This window comes from Xiphophorus maculatus, chromosome 19 (assembly GCF_002775205.1).
Source record: "Xiphophorus maculatus strain JP 163 A chromosome 19, X_maculatus-5.0-male, whole genome shotgun sequence".
Taxonomy (NCBI): Eukaryota; Metazoa; Chordata; class Actinopteri; order Cyprinodontiformes; family Poeciliidae; genus Xiphophorus; species Xiphophorus maculatus.
The window spans coordinates 9,420,286-9,446,854 of record NC_036461.1 but is presented as its reverse complement, the minus strand read 5'-3'; the positions used below and the strand labels follow the sequence as shown (position 1 = coordinate 9,446,854).

Below are 26,569 nucleotides of genomic sequence, written 5' to 3'. Positions count from 1 at the left end.
AGATGAGATTAAATGAAATATGATACCTTGTACTTGATGTGAGTAAAATGAAACTGGATGTAAGGAGGTGAGATCAGCGAAGAATAGGTGTGGTGAGAAAAAATGAGGCTTGATTGAGAACTGAACAGAGGCAACAAGATGAGACGAGAATAAATTACATAACATAGTAAAACTCAAGTATTCTGAATTGACATAAGATTAAATGAGATCAAATTTAAGAACTTAAAGTAAGAAAAGGTGAAATTAGATCATATTAAATGCAATGGGGAGATAGAACTAGACAAAGCTAGCTGAGACTAGCTGTAATGAGTTGAGTGAATGAAATGAAATGCAATTTAACAACTTAAGGTGAGCTGGAGTGAAATTAAATTACCTGAGATGCAATTTGGTGAGATGAAATGAGATGAGACTTAAGATGACTTGAACTGAGAGATGAGAAGAGATTTAATGAAATGAGATACAATTTAACAACTTGAGGTGAGCTGAAGTAAAATTATATTATATTAGATGCATTGAGATGAGGTGCAATAAAATGAGTGGAGACTAGATGTAATGAAGAGTGGAGCTGAGTGGATTAAGATCGAGATAAGTCTAGATGAGTTGAAGTAAGGTGAGATGAGACAATAATAAATGAGATGACATGATAAAATGAGGTGAGATTACATTTAATCAGATGAGAATAACTGGTAAGAGATTATATGAGCTGATAGAGGAGGAGAGTTAAGACTGACTGAGATTTTATAAGATCTATAAGATAATCTGTCCAGGAGTAAATAGGCACCATGCACCCTCATAACATTTATTATAAACCAAAATGTTACTTATTTGTCAACTTCATGTTTCTTTTTTAAGCACAATTAATTCCTCAGACATGAAGGAACACTCTAATAACATCTCTCCCTTGCCCTTTCCAATTGCTTAATTGAAAATAAAATCAGTTTTGAGCTATTAAGAAGCCCTATTAGCTACAATTATGAATTAAACATGTCCTAGAAGTCCCTCTTCAACATGTTATCAACACCCAGAAGACAGTAAAGATTGCCAACAAATAAAGCTGTTTCGGTTAAGTATTATGATAAGAGGATGAACAGCTTGTGCTTCAGCATCTCAGAAAGTCATTTGAATTTAAGCAGATGTTGACCCTGCTTTGAGGCGTTTATTCTCTTTCCCATCTCCCAAAACCGCTGCTCCCCTCATTTAATCTGAAATCGAGGGCTTTCAACTGCGACAGATTATAGAGGGCTAACCCAAGCATGCAGCCGTGGACCGTCTCCTAATGACTACAGCAAGCAGAGCATCACGCAACAAATAGCTACTCCACACTTCCGATAACTTCATGTCAGCGAAGAGAGACACAAATATGTTTTTTTACTGAAAAATAAAATTTTTCAAAAGGGAAATAAAACAGACATCAGAAACAGATTTAATAAAGCAATTTCTATTTTATGTTTTCAATTTTGACTTATACATAATGAAATGAAAAACACTGACATTTAAAGACTACATGAACAATATTTTAAAGATTTATATATCAGTTATATACATCATGATAAAGGACAACAACTTTCTCTTACTGCCGATGGGACGGCTCCTCTAAAATGCTTCAATTTAATAATTGTATAAGCACAGACAGAATAAAAGACAGGAAATAAATTATAGGCCACTGGTTGCAATTAATGTAGTTGAGAAGCCTTTGCTCATCTGGCTGTTTCTAAATTTGAGGTCTATTTACATTATTGTCTATTGCTGCTATTCTGTCAAATGCTCTAATATTTGAAGAAACAGGAGTAAGTTTGAAAATACATTTTAAAAAAGTGCATTTGAATCTTCTTGGTAGCAACCAACAAGTTCATTTCTCAAGTCCAGATGAGAGTCAGTTTGGAGAAGTCAGTGAAGGACGGAAATCCAAGTCAGTTAATCCAGATTTAAACTAAACGCAGCTAATCCACTGCAGTCACTTTTGACCACAACAGTCTCCAGGTTCTGGATCGGTTCTAGGGACTTCTCTGCTCCTTTTCTGGACTGGTCAGATCACTGGCCTTTTCTTCAGCCACCTGGATCTCCTGTTTGCCCTCCAGCAGCCTGTCATGAGAAACTGTCCCCAGAACTTTGGCACTGTGCTCCTGAGCCTTGGCCCTGAGTGCAGCAATGCTGTTCTCTCTCAGTTCCTCTTTAGAAATGACGGCCTTGCCCTCTGACCTTTCCTCCTCCTCTTCAGCGTCCTCAGGGATCTGAGCGTTCGCCTGCTGCGGGGCATCGCACTTTCCTGTTGGTGGGGGAGTTGCGCCCTCTATGGACTTTTTGTGCATCCCTGTAAAGAGTTGCGGGTATTCAGATTTAGAATAACGTCTGCTCACTGGTAAGCCATCTTGGACTGAAAATAGCAAGCAAAAATAGTTCTGGTTTAGAATATAATAGCAGCAATGAATTACTGGGTTGTTGGAGTTAGGGTCATGCTTGTGTGTAATGTGGAAATAACAAAGAGGTGCATTAAATGTGCCTCAAATTAGCACAACCTCCAGTTCTGAATGAGGGTAGTGAGAAGGGTATATCAGAAACTTTGAGAGAAGATTTTTACCCAGAAGCCAGGGAGCACAGGACTCCATGATGCCATCCTTAGCAGACTTGAGGATGGACTCTGGCAGAGGGATGGAATGCCTCACCATGGCTCCATACAGCCCATACTCAGCCATCACTGTGCTGCGTCCCCAACATTTCTCCCTCTTCCTCCACTTAGCTCTCCGGTTTTGAAACCATACCTACAAGAGAAAAGGTAGCGATTGGATAAATATTTAACATCCTTGTACATCTGAAGGTTATTTTGCCTGCTCTTGTTTGCCAAAAAGCTCAAGCTCAGCTTGAGATAGTCTAAGAAAATAAGTAATCAAGCCACAGATTTTCAGTTGGATTGAGGACTGGATTTGACTGGGTCATTCTAACACTTGAATATTTTCTATTTCTCTTGCAATATGACAAGACACAGAGATCAATTTCTTTTGACTTCAGGCCATTAGACATGTTTATTTTACCACCATGAACAGGACTGAAAGTGAGATTAATGAAAAAAATCTAAAAAGATTTATGTTAGACAACAACAACAAAGAGTGGCAACGCTCAGTCACAGGATCTCCATAAGAACCATTAGATGCCATCTATTTGCCAATCTGTCCTATAATCACAAATATAAAGATGTCGAGTTTAAGACACACATCAGAGATTCCAGCTAGACATGTGCTTTGATGACATTGGCATGAGACTCAGATTTATGTAGAAAAACACCCATTGCACACTATTATGAATGGAGGTAGATTTGTGATTCTGTGGGCCAGTTTCTCTCCTAAAGGCTCTGGAAGGTGTTCTAGAGTGTGTAGAAAATCAAGACTTTGAAATATAAGAAGATTTTAAATCTAACAAAAAAATTAGTTTCTAATAGGAACAGTGACCCAAGATATATTGTCAAACCAACACCTAAATGGTTCGCTAGTCACACTTCAATCTTAAAGAAAGCTGGTGTGGTTGAACTGAAGAGAGAGTAATGTAAAAGATGACCCATGATTCTGTACATTCTAGAGAGATTGTGAAAACTGGACAATGTCTTCCATCCTTATGAAATGTCACAGAAGAAGATTGTTCTACTGACAAAAGGGGTGTGTAAACTAACAGCCGGGTTACCGTGTTATTACTAAAAAGAACATGTGATTTTATTTCCCTCATGAAAAAGAATTACTCATGTTAATAATATTATTTTCTAAATTTCTTAGTATCATATCATAATAATTCAATAACAGATAAATTGTTGTTTGGTTCTGGTGTCAGATGACACCAGGATCACATATTTAGGCCAAACTCATAAGTGTTTTTAAAATAACCTACATTTAAAATATCCTAAGGTGGATCAAAATTTTTTGATTGAACTTGAACACAAATTTCAAGTTCTCCCATAAAGCAACATAGGTGTAAAAACATCTGTTATTACGTTTGGTTTGGTTTGGTTCTGAGTCATTTGAATATCTCAAATGGACCATATCTGGTTGTCCCTTAAAAACTCTTTTGGATACCTGAACAGGAGAGATTCAAGTATTCAAGGCACACCACAATATGCCACACAAATGGCATAATTAGGGAGAAGTCATTCTGACTAGTGGTGACATAAAACTTTTAAGTCTGTAATAAGATGAACCACTGAAGAGCAACAAAAGTGATCTATGCCACCCAAAGATTATCAGTAGTCCCAATCTGGCTGCCCTATGAAAACTTTCTGGAGGCACCCCTGTTTGGACACTTCACTAGCAGCTCCAGTCAGCATGTGGCTTCACATGCTAGACATGTGAAGCCACATGCTGTCAGTTGACAAAGAGCCTGAGTGGACTGTGACACAACACACAGGTGTTGAACATTGATATACACTTTCGATAGTTCTTGTGAAAAGAGGAAGGAGGCGGAAAAAGAAGCAGAGAAGGGGGCATGTATTTAATATTAAACTGCAAAAAGATCAAACCATGTCTATGCTTTTTCTCCCCAAATACCTCTGATGATAACTCTTATTTCATACAAGATTTTTTTTTTCTCTGAGAAATTGCTTTTCTGCTCCTCAAAAGAAGCCAGTGCGTAAAAGCGTTGAGGAGGAGCGACCCAGGGGCGCGCCGAGGCTGATTGAAAAATAAGTTAATTTCAGGCCCAATCGATGGCGGGCAGGCGGGCAAATATCACGGGAAATTAAACTACCGGGACTCCGGGGAGCAGCGCTATTGACCCGCGTTAATAAATTCAATGTAGTTATTTCATTTGAACTCACTGCGCCTCTCCATCGACAGCAGCAGAAGCAGAGCCAGCCTCCCGAGCTCGTCTGATTTAACTAATTACACTCAATGAGGAAAATTGGGTGTTAATTTTATCCAGGAGAGAAGCAAGCCCGGACTTATTTATTTATTTCCTTTTTATTATTTATTCGCGGCCATACTGTTCCAGCCCCCTAATGAGAATGAGATTAAAAAAGGCGCCCTGGCAGATGGATGGGTCCAGGTCACACCGCAATCTTCTTCCGCCTTGATAGCTTGATTAGGTCGTTAGCGGCTCCTTCTCCGAGAACAAATTGTTTCACATCCAACTGCGCCTGATGAGAGATTATCTGTCCTGGCGAAGATGCTGCTGCTGCTGCTGCTGCTGCTGCAGGAGGAGGAGGAGGAGAGCCTCCTTTGTTCAGGCAGGAAAGGGGCGAAAGTGATCGATTTGTGTGGGGAACCATTTTCCCTCAAACACCAGAGCAGGATGAGAGGGAACCTGTGCCCCCCACACAAATGTAACAGCATACCATAAACACTGATTTAAAGAAGGAAGATGGAAAAATGAGCTCCGCATTTACATTTTCATGTTAATGCAGTGTATGCGCAGTCATTATTAAGAATAATAATATCAGATAATATGGCTATGTTACAGGCTGGATCCCATTTTTCTGTATTAATATTGCCCAATATGGCTCACCACTCAGGGAGGCATGGACCAAGGGGCGCTTTTTACGCAAAGCTTTGTGAGTTGTATGCTAAACCATTTCCTATCCAATCAGAGGGAAACGTGTGCCTAAATTGTGTTGTGTGCAGTACAAGCATTTATTAAAAATAGCCCCATCAGTAAAGATGGCAAATGACCCTGAAGATGCCTGATCAAAAATTGTAATACAAACTAGAATAAAGAGTAATGTCAGTCTTTATAGGGAATTTTGAATACATCTAATGATCTCTTATTTGAAATCTTGATTGCCTAGACTGTTGACCAATCAGACTTATATACAGAAAAAAACGTGTTTTTAGATCTGAAAACTTTTAATTTGTTGTACGCACCCTAATTTTAGTCCTTTCTTGACCCCCCCCTTTTTTTTTTACAACTGTGACCACTTTAGATTTAGAAAAGCAGTTAAGCAAAAATATATAAAGCAGAATGGCCAAATTTGGATGAAATTATTCCCTTGATGCTTCTGATATGTGGTATATTTCTGTAAATATAATATATCTGCTTTTGCAGAAGGGACTTTGCCAGAGGTGGTGGTGTTGTATCTGGTTGTATGTGGGGTGGCAGAATGTGAAGTTTTCACCCAGGGTGCCATTAACACAGGAGCCAATGCTGCCCCTCCCCTTATCCTCTGTGTAAGGGATTTTTCTTTATATCCTGATACATGATCTGATCTTGCAGATTACATGTAGACAAACAGAGTAGCCATTCCTATGTGAACAGTGGAAATGGAAAACATCTCCTGCAATCCAACCCACAACCAAACACACACCCAGTCTCCTGATGCAGCCCATTCTTGAAAGACAAACATGTTACAGTGTAACTTATGAGAAACATTAACCACTAAAAAACATAGATCTGATATACATCCTGGCTATATATTTAAGGATGTATAGAGAGATGTATAGATGAAGGCAAAGGGAGAGATTCCAATAGTAATTTTAATAAAGAGTTCCATGTCTCAGAAAAATGTAAATCAAAAACTGATTTGCATCTGTAATTAAAGTAGAACTTCGCTGTTTGTCATCCTTGTCTTAATCTGAGGTGCTCTTAATGCCATGGAAGCCTTAAAATGTATTTTCACAAACAGAAAGAAAAAAAACACTTCATAAAGTCATGCGAAAAAGCAATAGAAAAGTCACTTGGGAAACAAATTACGTGATTTCTGCCTTTCCATGTGGGTGCTCTAGGTACCCACATGGTAGTGATGCCCTGGGTGGAGAGCAATATCACTTTATATTAAAAGTTTCTCATTAATGTGACCCAAAATCCCAGTAGGTGTCATGTAAACATGTAAGACCCTACAGCAGATGTCTAACCATGATTATAGTTTTTTTCTGGTTAATAAATATATCTACTTTAATGTATTTAAGTTATATTCAGATTCTTATAATGCTTTGCTAATTTACAAACAAATTATATTCTAAATGGTAAATGTTCACTTCCAAACAGATGACTTTAAGAATACTAAACTGTAAATACAGTTAAAAATTCTGAGTGCATTTTATACAAGAGTAAATTTTTTCTCTCTGACTATGTATCAAAACATCAAACTAGAAAATACATCAATTTCAGTATCTTAGTTCTTGTGACAATGTTTTAAAAAGTCAAACAATTTTACATTATTTGCTTTTAATTTTTGAGAGAAACTGACAACTGTGCGTTAAGCTAAACTTTCTAAAGTTTGTTCTCATGGAGAAATAGTTTGATTAAGAAATATTTGATTGTTTCTGCATTTGTTTGCTTATTGACAAGAACAGTGACAGTAATATGCTGGAACATTAAAATGTGGTAACAAAGGAAATATTTTACTCTGTGAGCATATTTGAAAGTGTGTCAACAAAAATCAGTGGAATTTTTTTAATTGCTACGAAGCCTTTGTCCTCCCCCTGCTAATCAGAAACAATTGAGACATCCAAAAATATAGGGCTTGGGACTATGAATGAAATTTTATTAATAGATAACGAAGCTCTGGACATACATGCTTTGCTTTCCTATAACAAACTAATATAGCCAGTTGAGTGATATCACTAGAGAAAAAGTCACATTATACATTACTTGACACCTTTTAATGGCATACAATTTCAAAATACAAAATAATTTTATTTTTATAGACTTAACATGAGCACATTTCTGTGTCCGTTTCAAATAAATATTTTTTTCTAAATTTAAAGATGATGTGTTTATAAATTAGAGCAGGTATTTACAATTTAACGGTAAAAAGTACAGTAAGGTTTGGATTTTCTTTTCACAGAAAAATGACTGTAATTCATTTTTCACAGTGATAACATCTCATAACAGCCACTCCTGTATTTTATTTTTATTGACTGTGATTTAGTTAAAGTTTTTACTAATTGATAAATATATATATAAAAAAGACAATATTTAAAAAACTACCCTAACCCTTAAATATAGTACCCTAATTTTCCAGGTGCCTACCAGTTAGTTCTTTACAATAACAATTATCCTGAACAGAATTGTCTGATTTATAAAATCCCCATCTATTAAGTGACCTTTTTGTCACTTAATAGCTCAATTATAAATTAACACATCTAACAACATTTGCAATTAATGCTAATAGGTTTTTTGTTAATTTTTTTCTCAGTGAAATAAAATCAATCCATTTTTTTTAAATTAATGACAAACCAAAAACAGTTTAAATAGCAAGTATAAAGGGTGGTTTTGGGTTAAAGACATTCATAAACACTGTCATGAAATATCTGACATTCTTACCTGTATTCTGTCTTCAGGCAACTCTGTTTTCATGGCCAGCATCTCTCGGGCATAGACATCCGGGTAGTGCGCTTCGTTAAAGGCCTTTTCCAGCTCCTCCAGCTGATAGGAAGTGAATATGGTTCTGTGGAAACGCGTTATGCTTGTGAATATGCGCTGCAATTGCATTTGTGTTCTGCAAAATCCAGTCTTTCGTTGGTCTACGTCATGAAATTGAAGTTTTCCTTTATTATTATTTTCACGTTTTGGAAAATACAGATAGAAAATAAAAAAGGCACTTTGATAAACTCGATGTAAGACGAGCAGTTTAGATCTTGGTACTTCAAGATTTTTTAAAAGGCAGATTATTTGGAATATAGCCTAAATAAGCTATAATAATGCTTAACAGAAAATTATAATCAATTTCTCTTTAATAAGGGAAATTCACAGTAAAACTGATCTAATCGAGTAATTAGCCAGGAATCAGTCTTGTCTGCCTTAAATATATATATTTGAAAAATAAAGAAATAGATAAATTAAAAGAAATAGCACCAACCGGTGGCGTCTTTTCTTGCGTTTCTTGTTCTGGCTTATAGACGACTTCGTGTGTCTTCGTTCATTTGAAGATAAATCCTCGGAGTCTGGATTGGAAACATGGGAGGTGTATTTAAGGATAGTTTGGAGAACTGTGATAAATTGTTGCACCACACTTTCAAAAAAGTATTTATTATTATTATTATTATTATTAATAATAATAATAATAATAATAATAATAATAATAATAATAATAATAATAATAATAATAATAATAATAATAATAATAATAATAATAATAATAATAGCTATTTTCCTTTAATAACTAATACAGCTGTCATCCATGTCGCAGCATAATTGCAGGATTTATCATGAGTGTCCGTGGATTACCTGAGCTGGCAGACTGACTGGGGTCCAGCGGCCTCACGATCCTGCTGTGGTGCTGCAGGTGGACATCCTGACCGTCTGACAGCACCGTCTCCAGGAAAGCGGGTTGACGGTAAAACGCCGGAATTCCACCGGGGCCAATTAATCCCATCCCGACACCCACACCGACGGCTGCGGGGCCCAGCACAGACCTGGCGGCGATCAGGTGCGCGCCGGCCGGCAGCGAGCTCAGCGGGTTCCTCGGAATGGAGGGCGGCTCTTTATTCAGCCCCAGGATCTCCTGGATGCCGAAGCCGGTGCACCTGGTCGGTGGGTGGTTGACACTGCTTTTCGGCTGGTGGCTGTTGTTCCCTCCATTTGCACCCAGAGACGTTTTCTCTGAGTGATTTAAACTTTCCGACAGCACTGCGCCCTCTTTCCCGGTCATGGTGCTTTGGATGGCCCTTGAAAAATATATTTCTTTATTATGTCGTCTCACAGGAGGGTTCCTCGTAGATGATCCTCTGCGTCCCACACCGTCGTTTAGAAAATGGTCCTTTTATCCAACAGGTCCATCCCAACAGGAGGCTACACCCTGCAGCCAATCAGCTGCCAGGATTCAGGATTCCAGTGGATCATGGATGTATTACGCCCTCTCCAACACATCGCTGCCTTTTTCTGAGGACTGTGTGGAGCAGCTTCAGTTAAAATATAGATAAACTAAAACAAGGTTTAATAAATATAAACGCAAAGTAAATTGAAGTAACCCTTACAACGTCAAAAAAAAAACAGAAAAACAGCATCAGATTAAATAGATTGGACCCTCTCTTTGAAAGCTCGTGAGTGAATGAGAGCAAATTAAATCTATTTCCCCTCTCCTCCCGATACAGTGTCTTTGAAATGGTGCAGGTTTATAGAAAATTACCTCAATCTCTAAATCTGCCTTTCGCGGAATGCATTACGCACACATGTAAACACACAGACAGAGCCTACTATGATCTATGTGCCCAACCACCGGCTCACACGGATGGATAATTGATCTCCAGATGCTCCGGGAAACTCATCACACGCGAATCAAAGGCCCACCCCAAAAAAAGGGGGAAAAAAAAGAAAGAAAGAAAAAAACCGACAGCTGGTGTGGAGATGGACGCAGTCCTGCAGGGTGCTAATCCCACAGCAACAGCTGCAGGAAATAAAATAAATAAATAAATAATAATAATAATAATAACAATTATTATTAATTGTTATTATTATTACAATTAATAATAATAATTATAACATTATTATTATAATTGTTATAATAATAACAATTATTATTATTATTATAAACATATATTAAATATACAATATGAAACAAAATTTTAAAGCCAAAATAATATTTGTTAGCCCATAACTTCTACCACCACCGCCATAATAGTAGTAATATGAAAAAACAGTAATATATATATCAATAAAATATTAAATAATATAAATTAAAATGACTACTAGTACTACTAGTACTATTATTTTTATTACTAATAATAAAAATAATAATAATAATAATAATAATAATAATAATAATAATAATAATAATAATAATAATAATAATAATAATAATAATAGGAAACAACTCAACAACAATAGTAAATAAATCGAAAATAAAATCTAAACCAACAAAAAAACATAAAAACCAAAACATTCATTGTCTACTGAAAATAATAAGCTAATAATTATCGTCATTGTCAGGGCAATATAATCGGCTTACTGTGTACAGTTAGTATTTTTTATTGATTTTTTAAAAAATGGAATAACCAAAAAACATAAACGTCTCTATTTTTTTAATAAACAAAAATGTACAGCATACATTCTGTATTTTTATTCTCACTCTAATTCAGGCTACTGCACACAATTTATAGGTCTCACAACAGTGTTGCTGTTGAATAATACCTCAAGGCAAAAAGATAAACAAACGCATGCGCATCATACAATTTCTAGCGTAAGTCTTCACCCCGCCACACAGTTTGAGTTCAGTTAATCCACTAAAATGGCCTGTAAAAGTGTTTTTGCCCAAGCGCAGACCTGAACTGAACCGATTCGCCTGGCAAAGTCATATTTTCAGTGCGAGAGAAGCAACTGATTAACAAGAAGAAAAAATATTGCTGCTGCAATTAGTGTTTGGCCAGTTGAAAGTAATTAGGGCCTATTTAGTGGAAATTCTATTAATTACGAAATCAATGTTATTAGGATATGCTAATGACACACCAGCCTGTTGGGATGGAGTCATTTATTAACACGGAAGGGTGTGCAATAGAAGGCCTCTCACTCCATCATCACTCTTCCTGCAATCTATACAGCTTATTTGTTTGTTTGTTTTGTTTGCATGGCGGAACGCTTTCTCCTCCGTTTTCTTCTCTATTAATCCGTCCTCTGTGAAATGGATGCAGCCTGATTTACATGCAGAAAAGAGGCTTCCTAATAAGGCTCTAGATTAAGGGGAGATTTAGTTCAGTCATTCGTGTAGATTGGGTTGCCCATCAAAGATCTGTAAGATCTGATGGACGGCTGCAGATTAAAAAGCAAACATCTGCTGATTTCTTTTTTTTTTTTTTTTAACTCCCATGAACCAAAGCCACTTCCCCTTTTGAACTTCGCATTTTTTTTCTCCCAGCTCCATCCTGCTGTCCTGTTATGATGGAAAACTAAGAGGGAAAGAGTCCTGAAAACTTTAACATATTTTTTAAAAAGGTGTCATCTACATGGAGTAAAGCCGCCCACTTCAATGCATATCAAGTATCTTACTGTGCCGAAAGCGCCTGATGAATCGTTGAAAATAAACGTCATATATCAAGGGAAGGCCATGCGTTAAAGCTGCACAGTTCTGCACATTTTAAGCAGAACACAACACTATTGTTCTGCCTCAGAAAACAACAGAAAACTCTTCGCTAAGACGCGAATGCTGAGTCAAACCCCTTGCTGTTGAGACAGTGTCCAGGAAACCCGATGACAGCCAACATGTAGTGCCGAGTCAGGCGGAAAAAAACCTAAGCATGAGCTGGGCGTGATGTGATGCGACCCCTCCCCTCTGCTCTCCTCTCTCCACAACTTACAGACAGTTTGCAAGCCCCGCAGCTTTCTCGTGGTCCCCCGATAACGGCATGTTTGGTAGCTGCCCGTTAGCATTGCTTAATTAGGCGAGGAGTTGATTAATTTGCACTAATTGACAGCTAATTTAAGGGCCCGGGGCACATCGGATTGACGTTTGTCGGGGCACAGTGGCATGTGAGGTCAGGCCAGACGCTCTGCATATGGATGGATGGACTAATCCCCCCCTCCTTCTCTCTCCAGTATGGATGACCAGCTCTGCGGGGGCTGACCCGTTTTCCTGAAGGGGGCCGCTTGGCTGCGGGTGACAGGCAAGCCACCGGTGCGTGCGTCGTATTGGGATGTCAGAAAGCAGACTGATCAATGCGCCTCAGTCAGCGCCAACAAGTGTCAACATGCAACCGGTTTCCGGTGACAGCAAGACAATTTTTGCGCGATTCGTAAATCACTACGTGTTTATAATTTACTTGCAATTAGCAGACTTAGCCTAAGGGTTTTATTTGAATTGACAGGCCCTTTGTGAAAATTCAAATGTCTTCCACAGAGTTTACTTGAGGTATATTTGTGGATTATGCAGAAAAACAAAAATGTGGTGTGCATTAAAATATTAAGACATAGCTTCTAGATGATTAAATTGTCTATTCTTTCTTCTAGAAACATTTGTTTTCAAATCGTAACACAAATTATCAGTTGGATTTAGGTCTAGACTTTGACTGGGCCATTTAACATTTACCTAAAGCGCTCCATTACAGCTCTGGAAGGTGAACCCCCAACCCATCAGGTCTTTCCCAGCCTCTTCCACAACATCCTCCATCACTTATAAGTTTCCCTTGTTCCAGCTGAAGGCTCCCCACAGCATGTTACTACCACCACCATGTTGAACATACCAAAGTGCATACAAGCTGACATGCATGGGTTAGTCTTCCTCCACACTGGCTTGTATGTATTAATATTTTCCAAGCATGTGATAATAAAAAAAAGTTTCGTTTTGTGTTCTTCTTGTGTTATTTTTCCTCCACACAGGCTCCAAAAGTAGGCCAAAAAGTTTTAGTTTTGTCTGACTAGGCACTTTCCATGTTTGCTACATCTCCTAGATCATGATAGAAAACTTTATATGGGGTTTCTATGGCTTCAATCATACTATGCGTTGAAAAACCTCAGATTGTGGAATACACAACTACCAGTTGTCTTAATTGATTGTCCCTCTTGTTGAGCTGTGGATCTCTGCAGTCACTGTGGTCTCTCCTGGCACTTTATTTAGGTGGATATTCATGACTTTCACTACTTTCTTATATTAAAGAAAGATCCCAAATAAATGCACTGGAATTTCTTGCTTGTCCGTGACAAAATGTGAAATATCCATGAAGCTTCTTTTCAAAGGCATTGATTGTTTTTCCAGGGAGGTGAGCTAGGGTCCGTGTGAGAGGCAGGGGGTGAAGCTGCAGAGGACGGAGCAGCTTCTGTCCGTGTGAATCGGAAGGACGATTAGGGGCTTATTAGGGGCCCAGGGAGAAGTGTAAGTTGTTGGGGAGTGAGCAGGCAGAGCCCCGGCGACATCTCCAGCCGAGAACAATCCGAGCCATTGTCTCACCTAATTACAGCGGATGGACTTCTTTTTGTTTCCCATTCGCCATGCCTGTCTGGTTCCTTTTTTTTGCCCGGCCGCAGGCTCAGACAACGCTGAAGTGTGCTAATTAGAAAAGAAATGTTCCTCGTAATTATGTCACCTCTTATTAACCACTGCCACAATGAGTAATATTATTTTTACGCAATGTTTTGTATAGAGGACCCAGCTTCCAATGCTCATTAAACAGAAAGCAAGGCCTTGTGGGCCGGGTAGAACTCTAATATCTGGGTCTCTTCACTGAGGACAGGTCCTGCATTTTGATGTACGCTGTTATTGCTCTAATTAAAATCCTGAAAACCCTGCATTTATTAAACTTCGAAGCTCTAGTTAAACAAACAAAGATCAAAAGATATTCTCTTTTCATTTTAAAACTTTATTTTACAAGTTAAAGAGTTACAAAAATGAAATTAATATTTAAAAGAGAAGAATAAATAATGAGCATTTGATTTGATCAAACTTTCTAAGACAGAAAAAGATTAGTGAAAAGGGACGATATCTAGATGACAAAATGTTTGAGGGTTTAACCAGTTAAACTGAACGCAGCAACAGCTTTCAAATATCTTTCTGAAAATATTAATGCACAGATATCTGAAGTGCTTTGTCAAATTAAATGTCAGTCCTGTTGCTTGAAAAATACACCGTCACTTCTTGGGTCTTTCCAGTATGTTCAGGAACTTTCCTCTGGTCATTTCCCTGGCTGGAGAAGAAAGCAAAAGATCAATTATCAACAATGAGATTAATACTGATGAACAGGTTTAGTAAAACCACTATTTCTTTGACCATTTCTTGACATTCTAGTACAGAAAATGTTTTTTTTTTCCATTTTCCATTTCAAATTATTTAATCTCTATGAATCAGGATATTGTGTCTTTAATAAAGCTTGAATTGGATCACAAATAGTTCAGTTACAATTCCAACAACATCGGTAGAGCTGTTTAGTCATGCAAAGCACGTTTCTCATGTCTGCACTGTCACACAGGAACGCAATTAATACAAACATCTGTTCATTCAGGAATAAAAAATATAAAATTGGACGTATATTGTGATTGAAGTTTCAGTTTTTCAGTTTAGCGCCAGTGGAAAATTATCATAACAGGAATAAAGTTACTGAAATACAGAAGTTTTCTAATCTATTAAAAGGGTCTATATATACAGCTATGTCCCAAAAGGACTTGAGATCTTTCAGTTTGCAGTTCTGTCATAAAAACTAACTCAAAAAAAAACAAAACAGCTGGCACTGTATGATTAACTGATTGAATATGGTTTAATTAAATAAATTTTAATCAGAAGTGTAAATGTACACATTTTAAGTTGGAAAAACAATACAATAAAAGGTTTTTAAACAAGTCTCATCATCACTCAGTCTTAAAAGCTACTAAGGTGCCGTGGCTTGACCTAAAACAGGTTGTACTTGAAACCCCTCACCTGTGGTCGACTTAAACAATCTGCAAAAAAAGAGTTGGCCAAAACTCCTCCACAGCAACATAGAAGACTCTTTACTAGTTTTTGCAAATGCCTGACAGCAGGTCCTCTCACCAAGAGTGACAAAAGTAGAAGAAAACTTTGAGGCAAATATTTATTCATGTTTCATATAGATATCCAGTGAATGAGTTTAAATATATTTAATTTTCCCAAATATTGATATTAAATAAGGAGACTCATTCTGTAAATTGTACTTATGAGCTTAATGATAACTGTCACGTTAAATAGCAAAAATGTAGTGAAATCTAACATTTTAGGTTTCATACCAATGAATTAGGTCTGTGTTGCAGATGGAAGGAATCGTCCATCATGAGTCTCGTTTTATAAGCACTATCGATGTCTTCCTGGCAAAGACAAATCCGTTTGCGTCTACTGGGACTGAAGGGGCTTAGAAGGCATCTGCATAATAAACCTTCGAGAACCATCATCTTCGTTAAGTATTTATTTAAAAAAACAAATGTATGAGGATCAGTATTTAGGCTTCCACAGTTTTGTGGGCTTCAAAACAGGATTTTTCTTAGCAATTTGCAGCTCTTGTATGCCAAAAAAAACCTTAAGAGTTTTCTTTAAAGCAGGAGCAACATTCACCTTTTCAAAAGCTGCAAGGATTGTAATTAGATCTCCACTGGCCGTTGCCAGCCTGCTCTGCCCACGGCGGCTGATGAAAAATTCGAAGCTTTTACTAATTTAGATGAGCCGGTCAAGGTGGAATGGTAATGGTGCATCTGGGCGTGGGGGCTTGTCACCTTGAGGTGTCCATCATGAGGTTAAAGATGATGCTAATTGGAATGGGATGAATTTATTTTGCTCTTTGCTGTCTCTTCAAATCACCCTAAACAAACTCATTACCAACTTCTGGACATCCAGGAGGTGGTTTAGATTGAAATGAAGTCATTAAAAATAGGTGAGGGAAAGCAATTATACCGGGGTGACCCTAAAACTGTCTACGCGACGGTGTCACACAGCTTTTTATGCGCTAAAATTCGAAAAAGTAAACATTAGCAGGGTAATATTTTTGATTTCCAGGAGGTCATGACGTCTCTTTTGTTGGTGCTTTTTCCATCTAATGATGGGTCCAAACTATAAAATAGATCAAAGCTGTGCCACACCTCCAGAGATTTGTCACCCAACTGAGCTGCTCATTAAAGATAGTTCAGGTTATCCTCCCACAAGTCAAAATCAAACTTGCAACTAACTCACTCAAATGTGGCTTTATTTCTGCAAAATACTGTTAAGAGTGATTGTTGAAGTAAATATGGGCTCATGTAGTGTCTTGACAAAGTATTCACACCTGTTTTAACTTTTCCATATCATATTACAATAACAAACGTTAATGCATTTTGTTTGGATTTCATGTGATATGCCTACACAAAGTTGTGCACAATTGTGAAATAAAAAGGATATATGGCTTTTTAATAGTTTTGATCAAGTACAATCTGAAAAGTATTTGAGACCACCTTTACTTCAATTCTTCGCAAAATAGCTAACGGTCACTTAAACCGGAATGGTGACAATTTTCAAGCGGTGCCAAAGATTCTCAATTGAAACTCGGTTTGTAGTTTAACTCGGCCATTCTAACACCTAAAGTTTTACGAGGACACACTCATGAACTATAAATACTATTGTAAGGCACTGTAGAGAAAAGAAAATTGACCAGGAATATTTAAAAATATGACAAACTCAGTATGAAAAGATCACCAAAATGTTATCACAAAAAGGGAAATTGTTAGTTTTTTTTTTTTTTTTGAAGAAAAAGAAGAAGAAATTGATTGATAAAATAGACTAAGTATAGACATCAAAACAGAAATAAAAAATCCTACTTCAAAAAGAAAAGAAATAAATTGAGGAACAACATGCTTTTGTTTTGAACAGGCAAATGTTTGACACCCTTTTTATCTTTCAGATAGGTAAAAAAACACATTGTGCTTTTAAAATGGACTAATTTGACCAATGTGACAAAAAGTTTGGCCCTGAAGCCCATATGCTATAATATTTATATGAATCCAGTAATGCAAATAAGAAGCTTGTTTGCTTTTATGAGTTATGCATTTCTGACCGCATAATTCTTATTCTGCTTGACCTATTTTTGATCATGCATAAATTTTTTGATTTCCATAGAAACACAGGGCTTGTTGCCCAGTCAAATTATTGTACATTATTTCTTTTTTGTTTCTTTTCGTCAGAGTTATTTCTAGAGAAAGTAGAAAAAATATTGTTTTTTACTAAATGAGAAAATCTTACAAATAAATTTTGTTAGTTTGATTTCAAATGTTTCACATGTAGAGGTTTAAAATTAGACACCCACGCTAAATCAGCACACACAAATACAAACACACCGATTCTGTCATACACTCAGAGGGATCAATACTGATTAGAGGGACTTAGAGATTTGTTTAGTTGATTAGAAAGGTCAATTAGTAATTTTGCACTAAGTTAATCAGCATCTTGTAATGACTGCCATCCATACTAAATTACGCCTCATGGATTCTGCCGGCCATCGCCTTGTCCTGCTGATTTGTTGCCATCTAATTATCATGTAGCTCTAACTGGTTAAATTCCAAGCAACAACACAAAGTATGTCTTATAATCACTTAAGATAATTCCTAATTTCCCACAGTAATTTCTCCATGGCAGAGGATTTCAGGCGGTGCTTGGTGCAGAACAACAATAAAGATTAACCTATATCTGCAGCAGCTAGACGGTGCCAGGCGGATGTTCCGAATGTTGCCCGTTTCCCCTAATCTGAACAGAAATCACCAGAAGCCTCATGCTGCTGCTCAGACGTTTCTGCAGTTTTCTGCTCCTCGTTTTCATTTAGCAAATTCCAAGTGGATAAAATTCAAATGCAGAGGGAACACAGTTGTGTAACATCTTACTTTCCCCTCTTTTATGCCAAGTGATCTGGGTGTTGCTCTCGCAGCCCCCACTGCTGCTCCCCTGTGTATAAAATGAGAGTAATCATTGCAGTCTCCAAAAACCACCCCACCCTGTCGATCTGGCACGCTCCTGCTGAGCTGCCGGACTCCCCCCCTCTCGCCGTCAGCTGCTCAGACAGATGACCAACCGGGTTAAGTGGAGTCCCGGCCCCGGCCCCGACTGCTCCAATTCACTTTCATTAAGCATAAAGAGGACATATCTGACCCCCACTGCCCATTTCTGAGTGCTGCTCAGCTATTATGGGACGTAAGCTTTATTTAATGGATTTAACATCCTCTTTCACCACCCTCGTCCTCGGGGACACGGAGGAGATGACACGCACAAACACTCGAGCGTGGAAACACTTGAAGGCACACATATTCATCCAGCACCCCCCACCCCCGCCTCACAACACATCCACCTGACGCTCATGTTTGTGTTCAAAATTCAATTACCCACTTATTGATACTTCACGGGGATATTTAAGATGCAGACACGAGCTGTGATTTCCCAGGGGAGCCACTGGTTCCTCTTTATGTCCCAACCAAGAAGGCCCACCCCTCCTCCTCCCTCCACCCCTCCTCCGATGCGTTTTCGCCTGGCTGACACGCTCACACACACATCCACACACCAAAACAAACACATCTGCACCACCCAACCCCTGCCCACGCCGGTGCCTGTTCAAGAGGTGTCCTTATTAATAGGCAATCAGTCAAAAATCATTCATTAAAAAGCCTAAAAGGTTTTACACCCGCGCTATGATTAGCTAGGAAAGAAAATCCAATGAATTCCTAATGCCTTTATGGAAATGAGATGTCATTTCCGATCTGCTCAGAGAGGCGGCAGGCAGGCGGGACTGAGGAGAAGTGTGTGGGGATGTGCGTGTGTGTGTTACACTCTATCCAACTCTTCTGATACAGCTGCAGAAAGTCGGTGGAGCCGTTTCAGTTTATCCAATGTGACTAAGATGACAAATAGAAACCATAATCTATAGTTTTAAAACAATTACAATAGTACAAGCCCGATCAGGCCATGTTTGAGCCCAAAGAGACAAAACGGAGATGAGCGCGTGGAAAAGTAGAGAGGAGAAGGGACGGCGTTGGCAGGGAGGCAACACCCTGTTTCTCATTCAGCGGCTGTCAGCTCAGGCACTTCATAACCGGCCGGCCTGCAGTCAGCCCGCCCTGATGGATTGATGGAGGCACATTAGCACGAATGGGGCCCTGTGAATGCAATCATATTCAGCAGCGGCATGACTCCTAATAGGTTGGAGATTGATCCTGAGGGTGAGGAGGAGGTGATGGAGAATGCGGGCCCATTAGGAGCTGTCAAGGCAGGGTGCCCTTCAGTCTCCCCTTCACACAGGGAGACGCAGCAGGGGTCACACTGGATGGATGCTGGGTGGAACCAGAGCACAGGAGAGGAGAGACAGGCTGGAGCCCCAACAGGTGCTCTCTGGATGCACTGAATTACTTCACACCAAAGCTTCTCACAATAAGAAAACAGGCAGGAGATCTCTGATAACGGTTTCAACTTATCTAACTTTTAGAAGATAACTACAGTACCTTGCAAAAGTATTTACACTCACTGACTTTCTACATGGGCTGTAACAACAAATCCCACTGTAGAAGAAGATGCTCTGGTCAGATGAGACCAAAACTGAACCTTTTGGCCAACATTCAAATGCAATGTGAAACTTCACATCACCCTGAACACACCATCAGAAGAGTGAAACAAGGTGATGGTAGCATCATCATCATGCCCTTTTTCATAAGGAACAAAAAAGCTGAACAGAGAAATCCAGGAAGAAAACTTGTTAGAGACTAAGAAAAAGTTCAAGCTGAAGTGGAGTTTCATCTTCCTGCAGCACCACAGTAAACATACAGCAAGGACTACAGTGGATCTGTTTAAATCAAAGTACAGTAATGTCTTAGAATGGCCTAGTCAAAATCAAGATCCTAATGCAATTTACAATCTGCTGCAAAAAAGGAGGGATAAAAAAAAAATGTACCTACTCGCTCTATAAACCTAGCAGAGAAATATCCCAAAAGACTTGCAGCTGTAACTGCAGTGACAGTTTTTCTATATTATGTTGACTTTCAGGACCAAGAAGTTTTATTTTTAAAAAGTGAATATAATTTATCATTCTTCCTCCTAATATTTATAGTTAAAAACTACCTCGCTTTGATGTTATTTTTGAACATTGAATTTAAAAATAATACACCAGGACACAAAGAGTCAAGATGTAATAATAATGCTGCAAGATATTCAAATGAAGGCCTGAGTTTTTATTTGTAAAAATTAGATGTCCTTTTTCAACTTTATGTTGGTTTAAGATATAAAATCACAACAACATACACTGGAGTCTGTGGTTGTGATAAAACAACACAAATGTTCAATGGTACAGTGTTGACGCAAATCTTAGAATATAAAACAAGTTCTGAAGTAAATAAACAAGAGACACTTCTGCATGTTTTCTTGCCTTTCCTATTTTAAAGAGCTGAAAAGAGAAATTGATTTAAATCCAAAAGAACCAAAAAGGTATACATTGCTCATTTAAGCAAAATTTAACAATTAAATTAGAAATTACTAAAAATGTTTTAATGATATGTTTTTTATAGGAATTGTTTGATTTGGCAACAGCTATTTTGATAGAAATAATTTTTTTTTCAGTATCGTATTTTTTTTTTCACTGAGTCAACATTTTTGATTAAACGTTGAGCTGAAAGTTTTTAGAAAAAAATCATCTTACGATAATGAAAAGATTTTTAATTTTATGGTTTCTCGTGCACAATGTACAGGAAACCCTCAAAAGGTTTCTGATAAATGCATCAATTTTGACAGAATACCAAAATCCAGAATTAGGGATATTACACATTTTCCATTCATTACCATCAATGTTTTACAGACTTTAATTTACAGTATTCTCCATTCATTTCTATGTCATTTTAAAGAAGAAAAAGTAGTTTACTATGAATTTAGGGTAGTCATTTAGTTTTAGTTTTGCCATGAGACACAAAATCTGGGTGGACAGCCAAATTTGATAGAAAATACAAATATTTCTCCACTAACTATTATTTTTCTGATCATCCAGTTCTGAAAAATCACATAGTTTCCCAACTGGAGAGAAGCCCTAAAATTCAGAAAGAATTACTGAAAAAAATGTTTATATTTAAAAGAAATACAATGATTTTTGCATATAGTAAGGCAGCTTTTTTGTGGCTTATGGAATCCATAGAGTTACCAATACACAAATTAAATGTAAATGATATTTTCCATGTTATTTCTCTGTTGTTTTTTTGGCATAAAATAGAAGTACATGAAATAAGTATTAAATGGTAGTCAGTGGCCTTGAGCTGACAAGTGGGGAAATGCCAGAACCCAGTAACTCAGCAGGCACCTAACCAGCCAGCTCAGTGGCTAAGGCTCTTCAGCACATCCCAGGGGAACAGTCAGCATTGAATTACCTCCAGTAGGGGCACTTATCAGGACGCTATGTCTTCCCCAGAGACTCGGGGCTTGATGCCCACGCTCAGCGGCCCACAGCTGGGGCATTCATCATGGGGTGGAGTAACAGCTGGGGCCTGAGGAAGAGGCACGCGTCAGGCCCCTCAGGGACAAACTGGGCCAGCGTCGGACCACCACGTCTAGGAAGTGGCGGTGAATGAAAGGTTATGTGCTTCCTCAGCCCTTCATTCGTGGTATTGCTACACATACACAGCTGACAGCAAGCGAAAGTGAAAGCCGAACAGTTCAGGACTATTTCATCTCTGCAGTGGGGTGGATGAGTTTTTCCTGCTTGATTGTGCTCTGTCCATTAACCAGCTTTCTCTTTAATGATCCACATGTTGAAGGGGGGGAGGGGCAGTAAATCCTGTCCTCTATCCTCCCTCTGCTGTGCCTCGGCGGAGCAAGTGTGTTTACGGGCAGTGAAGAGTGCACAAACATGATGAAAAAGTGGCTGAGATTTACAGGGCCTCCCCTGACAGCCAGGAAAAGGAGAAAATTAAACCAGAGAGCATTAAACAGGCACCGATTACAGGGCTGCTCTGACACCAATAATAACCATCATTGTGTCCCGCCGTCCCGAAGAACATGACATGATTGCAGAGCCTGCAGTCCTGCACTCATGACAGCTAACATCTTTATACCAGAAAGATTACAAGCTGCTTCTGGTTGAGAAAAGTCAAAGAGATTAAATAATTTTTCAACTAAATGAATTTGCAAAAAAAGGATCCGTGCAGCCATGACATGTACAACATAAATGATAGACTTGCCACATTCTATGCTATTGCCGCAAACCTTCCAGATTACAATCGGATACACATTTCCACCACTTATAAAGCATCTCTGAACTGATTAGAACCATGTAGGTAGTCATGGATTTCACAAAAGACTACAAATATATATAATGCAGGCTCTGAGGGTTTTATCTAGTATGTATAATTCTCTGTAAATGCTAATGATCCCTCTTACTGCAACTGGTCACCTTGTATGAAGTACAAACATGTGAATGTGTTTCCAGTGCCTCACAATGGATTTTTTATCCACATTTTTTCATATTTAAGTCACAAAGTTGAACATTTTTAAATGGGGTTTTGATTACAAAGTAATGAATATTTGTGAAGTGTAAGGGAAATTATTTACACATCAAAATCTGAAAAGCGTGGTTTGTATTTGCATCAGACAGTATCTGAGTCAATACTTTGTACAACCACTTTTAATGCCTTTTCACTTCAGTTACAGACATTTCCATCAACTGTGCCAATGTGGACACTGAGATTTCTGCACTTTCTTCTTCTGCAAAATGTCTCAACCTCAGACATACAGAATGAAAAGCAGCATCAACAACAATTTGCATGTCTTGTTAGGCTCTCAACTTGATTAAGCTCAGGACTTCGACTGGGGCATTCTACCACATGAATGTGATACAATCTAAATTGTACCACTGTAGATCTGGCTGCATTTCTAGAACCATCTGGAAGGTGAACCATCATCCCGCCTTACAACCTTCTGTAGCCTCTAACAGATTTTGTTCCAGGACCACACTGCATTTATCTCCATTTATATTTCCTAACAGCTCTGAGATCTCCTGTCCCAGCTAAAGAAAAGCCTCCCGATAGCATGTTGCTGCCAACACTGTGATTCTGAGTTAGATATTTAAAGCGTAGAGTATTTATTTATTCATTTTGAGGTTAGCATTAAGCATTTTTGATAAATGCACTCAGCAATTTCCACATTTTTATTTGGGAAACATTTGGAAAATCACATTTCCCTCCCATTTCTCACTACATTGCACAACTTTGTGTAGATCTATCACATAAATCCCCATTAAATACATTAAAGTTTGTAGCTGTAATACAACAAAATGTGGTATTAATATCTTGTATATGCCCCATCAAAGTAAGCGTGAAGAGCAACACAATTTTCCGCAAGTGCTCTTTCACAGGCAGAACTCATACAGATTTTTTTCCCCCCTCTTTGGATCATCAGATGAGCACTTAGCTACATCTCTCTAATCCATACTCCATAAGGATTATGGCAATAGAGGTGGGAGGGACTAGATTAAATAGATTTAGCATCTATCAAATTCTTCAACATTTTTTTCCCTTCAGCTCCTGTTTTCTTTCTTTTTGCTTCTAACAAGATTGACCTACATTCACCGTTTAAAAGCCTTGTCTTTGAGTTTCTTTAGTCATTTGTCAGAAATGCAAATTCTAAACTGCAAAGTTTGAATAACTTGTTTTTGGATGACAAGCATGGATGTGTGAGCTCAACCGCTGATCTGAAGGAGTTCAGGAGAAATTAAAGAAGTCAACACATGTGAGAGCTTTTAGCACCACCTAGTGGTGAAACTGCATAAAAAAGAGAGGAAATCAAACTTATTTGAACAGTTTACACAAATTTGACATAGTTTTTCAAAGTTATGTTAAGACTCCAATGTTTTTTGAGTTATTCCTGCACTTACACTCTTCTAGACCCAACTGATAAGCGAGATTCTGAAGTCCTTTGACCTTCTCCATCAGGTTGGCTGTGGTCAGACTACCCAGTTCTGCAGTGAGATGGCAGGACATTAGAAGCTCTTAAAAACACATAACTAAATCAGATTCAGTTTGACAGGATTTGATATTTATGTTACCTTTCAACATTTCAATGTCCTCACTCTCTAGTTCAGCCATCCACTTAGGGGGTGAGTTTGTAATTGGCTACAGTTAAACGATGAAACACAGAATTAAGCAGAAAACAAACTTTGCTATTTACATCATATTTTATTCATACATTTAATTTCTTATATCACCAATAGAAGTAGCAGAAGTAACCCACATTTTTGTAAGATGCAGCAAATTCTGCAACTCCAGGCACTGTGTGAGAAGTTATGAGGTGGTTAAGCATAATTCAAAAATTCTGATCACATAAAGGAAAGAAAAAAGCAAAAGGAAGACTTACACTGCTCTGGCCACAAGTCTGGTGATGCTCTGTCCAAATTCTCAAAGCTTAGCAAAGAAGATTCAAAATCATCTCCTGAGAAGACAAAAAACCCTCAATTTATCACATTACACATACAGGTCAGAAAACGTTCAAAAATATTTGTTAGACTTTACTGTGACTTGGAAAATTGCTCACACCTCACCGCATAAAATTTCCATAATAGAATAACATTATTCATACAATTCTTCTTAGTTTCGGTCTTTCCTTTTGTTATCTAGGAAGATTTCATTCAATAAATACATTTGTTCTTTGTTCTAAAACCAAAAATGGCATATATACATTCATTATTTAACTTAAAACTTTTACAGTACATGTACATAACATTAACAGTGCTATGAGATCTCTCAACTACATGTATGTGAACTATTATGGACAATAAGGGCAAGTAACCTCACAATAAATAGTAAAAAATTGCCCTCCAAACACCAGGCATTTGTTTCCTACAGTTAAAAGAGAGTTGCTCCTTTCTACTGTGACCTCTTACTTGCTTAAGAGGAAGGATAGACAACTTGGAAAGGTCTGGGCTTCCTTAGCTTTTGACCAATTCACCTAATCTGAATTAGGCTGGTTTGTTTACCACATTTAGGACAAGACTGGACTGTGCCACTGAATTTAATCTGTCAATATGATTGTAATGTTATTGTATCAATTTAATCACGCATTTCTGTATAGAAGAAAATACATAATTAAATTATTTCTGTAATTGTAAGAAAACAATTACACCGCTTTTCTTGTAGTGCCTTGTGCTTACATTTATTATGAACGGCGAGATATAAATAAACTGCATAACTATTTTAGTTTTAACGGCTAAATCTGGAAATTTATTTTTTTTTCCTCTGTAAGATTTTATCTTACAGATTTTTTAAAAGAACATTTATATGAGACAGTCATTATACCAGCCTTGTTTGACTAGTATAATGACTGTCAAACAAAACTGAATATCACATATCTTTAGAAAACTCTAAAGTTTAACCATAGATAAAGCCAGTAACGTTTGATAAATAAAATATTATGAAATATGCTAGCACTTAAAATATCAGCTGAAACGTTGTTTTTCTCCGGCAGGTTTAAACCAGCTATGTGCTTCCTTGAAACTGGACACAAACACCTCTGGGGTGAGTGGAGCCTTTGGCCAACGGAATAACACCCCAAAACAAGAATACCCCGCTAATACCCGTCCGTTCTCATCTCTGAGCGTCGAACTATAACACAATTATATTCATGAGCTTTTTAGTGAGCCTAGAAAAGCGAATTATACGAATTATTCGCAACGTATCTGTGTAAGGAATTAGAATTTACCTCCATTCGGAGACGCCATTTTCAGAATAGCCACGTGACGAATTACAACCAATGGCTGCAACGGGATTCACTCCGGTAGCAAAGCATTTTATAAACATACCACAGGGGGTCGCACTTTCACTTCTAAACCACACTGACGCTTTTGAGCGTGTCTATAGAAAGTAAGTGAAAGTTTACATCGTCTTTAAGAGATTTTTTCATATGACACTTAGAACAATGTATTTATTTATAATCAAAAAAATTACAGCTCTTATACCCAATTCAATATTTTGACAATTACTCATGTTACAAAAAACCCTATTTTTTTTTTTTTATTGGGATTTTACAAGATCGCCTAGGGTTGCCGGACTCCAGTCTAGAAGGGGCTAATATCCTCCTACGTTTGTAAACATCCCTGCTCCAATTCACTTAAAATAAAATGCTGAATTTCTACATCTGCATGTCATTCTCCCTTCCTCAGCAAGAACAGGAAGAATGGTCAAGGATAATGAGGTTAGCAGACCTGAACACATGGTAATCCTGGAAGAACATGGCAAAAAACGTCAACCTGAGGCAGAA

The 26,569-nt window shown here is 37.9% G+C and overlaps 2 protein-coding genes across 3 annotated transcripts; both read right to left on the bottom strand.

Moving 5' to 3' along the window:
• Window positions 1-1,492: 1,492 nt before the first annotated feature.
• Window positions 1,493-10,270, bottom strand: vsx2 (visual system homeobox 2). 2 transcript variants are annotated; one of them, XM_005797681.2, is made up of 5 exons: window positions 9,142-10,270; window positions 8,774-8,858; window positions 8,239-8,362; window positions 2,579-2,759; window positions 1,493-2,374 (listed from the first exon to the last, which is right to left on the bottom strand). In XM_005797681.2, the coding sequence occupies exons 1-5, from the start codon at window positions 9,563-9,565 to the stop codon at window positions 1,995-1,997; spliced, it is 1,194 nt and encodes a 397-aa protein (XP_005797738.1). In that variant the 5' UTR covers window positions 9,566-10,270; the 3' UTR covers window positions 1,493-1,994. The 2 variants fall into 2 exon arrangements, with proteins under 2 accessions (XP_005797738.1, XP_023208238.1); XM_023352470.1 differs by having other exon boundaries at window positions 1,493-2,311.
• A 3,909-nt stretch (window positions 10,271-14,179) lies between these two features.
• Window positions 14,180-26,062, bottom strand: lin52 (lin-52 DREAM MuvB core complex component). Its single transcript, XM_005797682.3, has 6 exons — window positions 26,012-26,062; window positions 24,671-24,745; window positions 24,548-24,585; window positions 24,363-24,429; window positions 24,192-24,275; window positions 14,180-14,522 (listed from the first exon to the last, which is right to left on the bottom strand). The coding sequence occupies exons 1-6, from the start codon at window positions 26,028-26,030 to the stop codon at window positions 14,467-14,469; spliced, it is 339 nt and encodes a 112-aa protein (XP_005797739.1). The 5' UTR covers window positions 26,031-26,062; the 3' UTR covers window positions 14,180-14,466.
• Window positions 26,063-26,569: the final 507 nt, after the last annotated feature.

Excerpts from the sequence above, each read along its gene's own strand:
- vsx2 (XM_005797681.2), bottom strand. The coding sequence starts at position 9,565 with ATGACCGGGAAAGAGGGCGCAGTGCTGTCGGAAAGTTTAAATCACTCA. Across the intron at positions 8,859-9,141 it reads CAGTCAGTCTGCCAGCTCAG|ACTCCGAGGATTTATCTTCA; the intron begins GTAATCCACGGA and ends TTTCCAATCCAG. Across the intron at positions 2,760-8,238 it reads TGCCTGAAGACAGAATACAG|GTATGGTTTCAAAACCGGAG; the intron begins GTAAGAATGTCA and ends TTTCTCTTGTAG.
- lin52 (XM_005797682.3), bottom strand. Across the intron at positions 24,430-24,547 it reads TTGCTGCATCTTACAAAAAT|CCAATTACAAACTCACCCCC; the intron begins GTGGGTTACTTC and ends GTTTAACTGTAG. Across the intron at positions 24,276-24,362 it reads GGACATTGAAATGTTGAAAG|AACTGGGTAGTCTGACCACA; the intron begins GTAACATAAATA and ends ATCTCACTGCAG.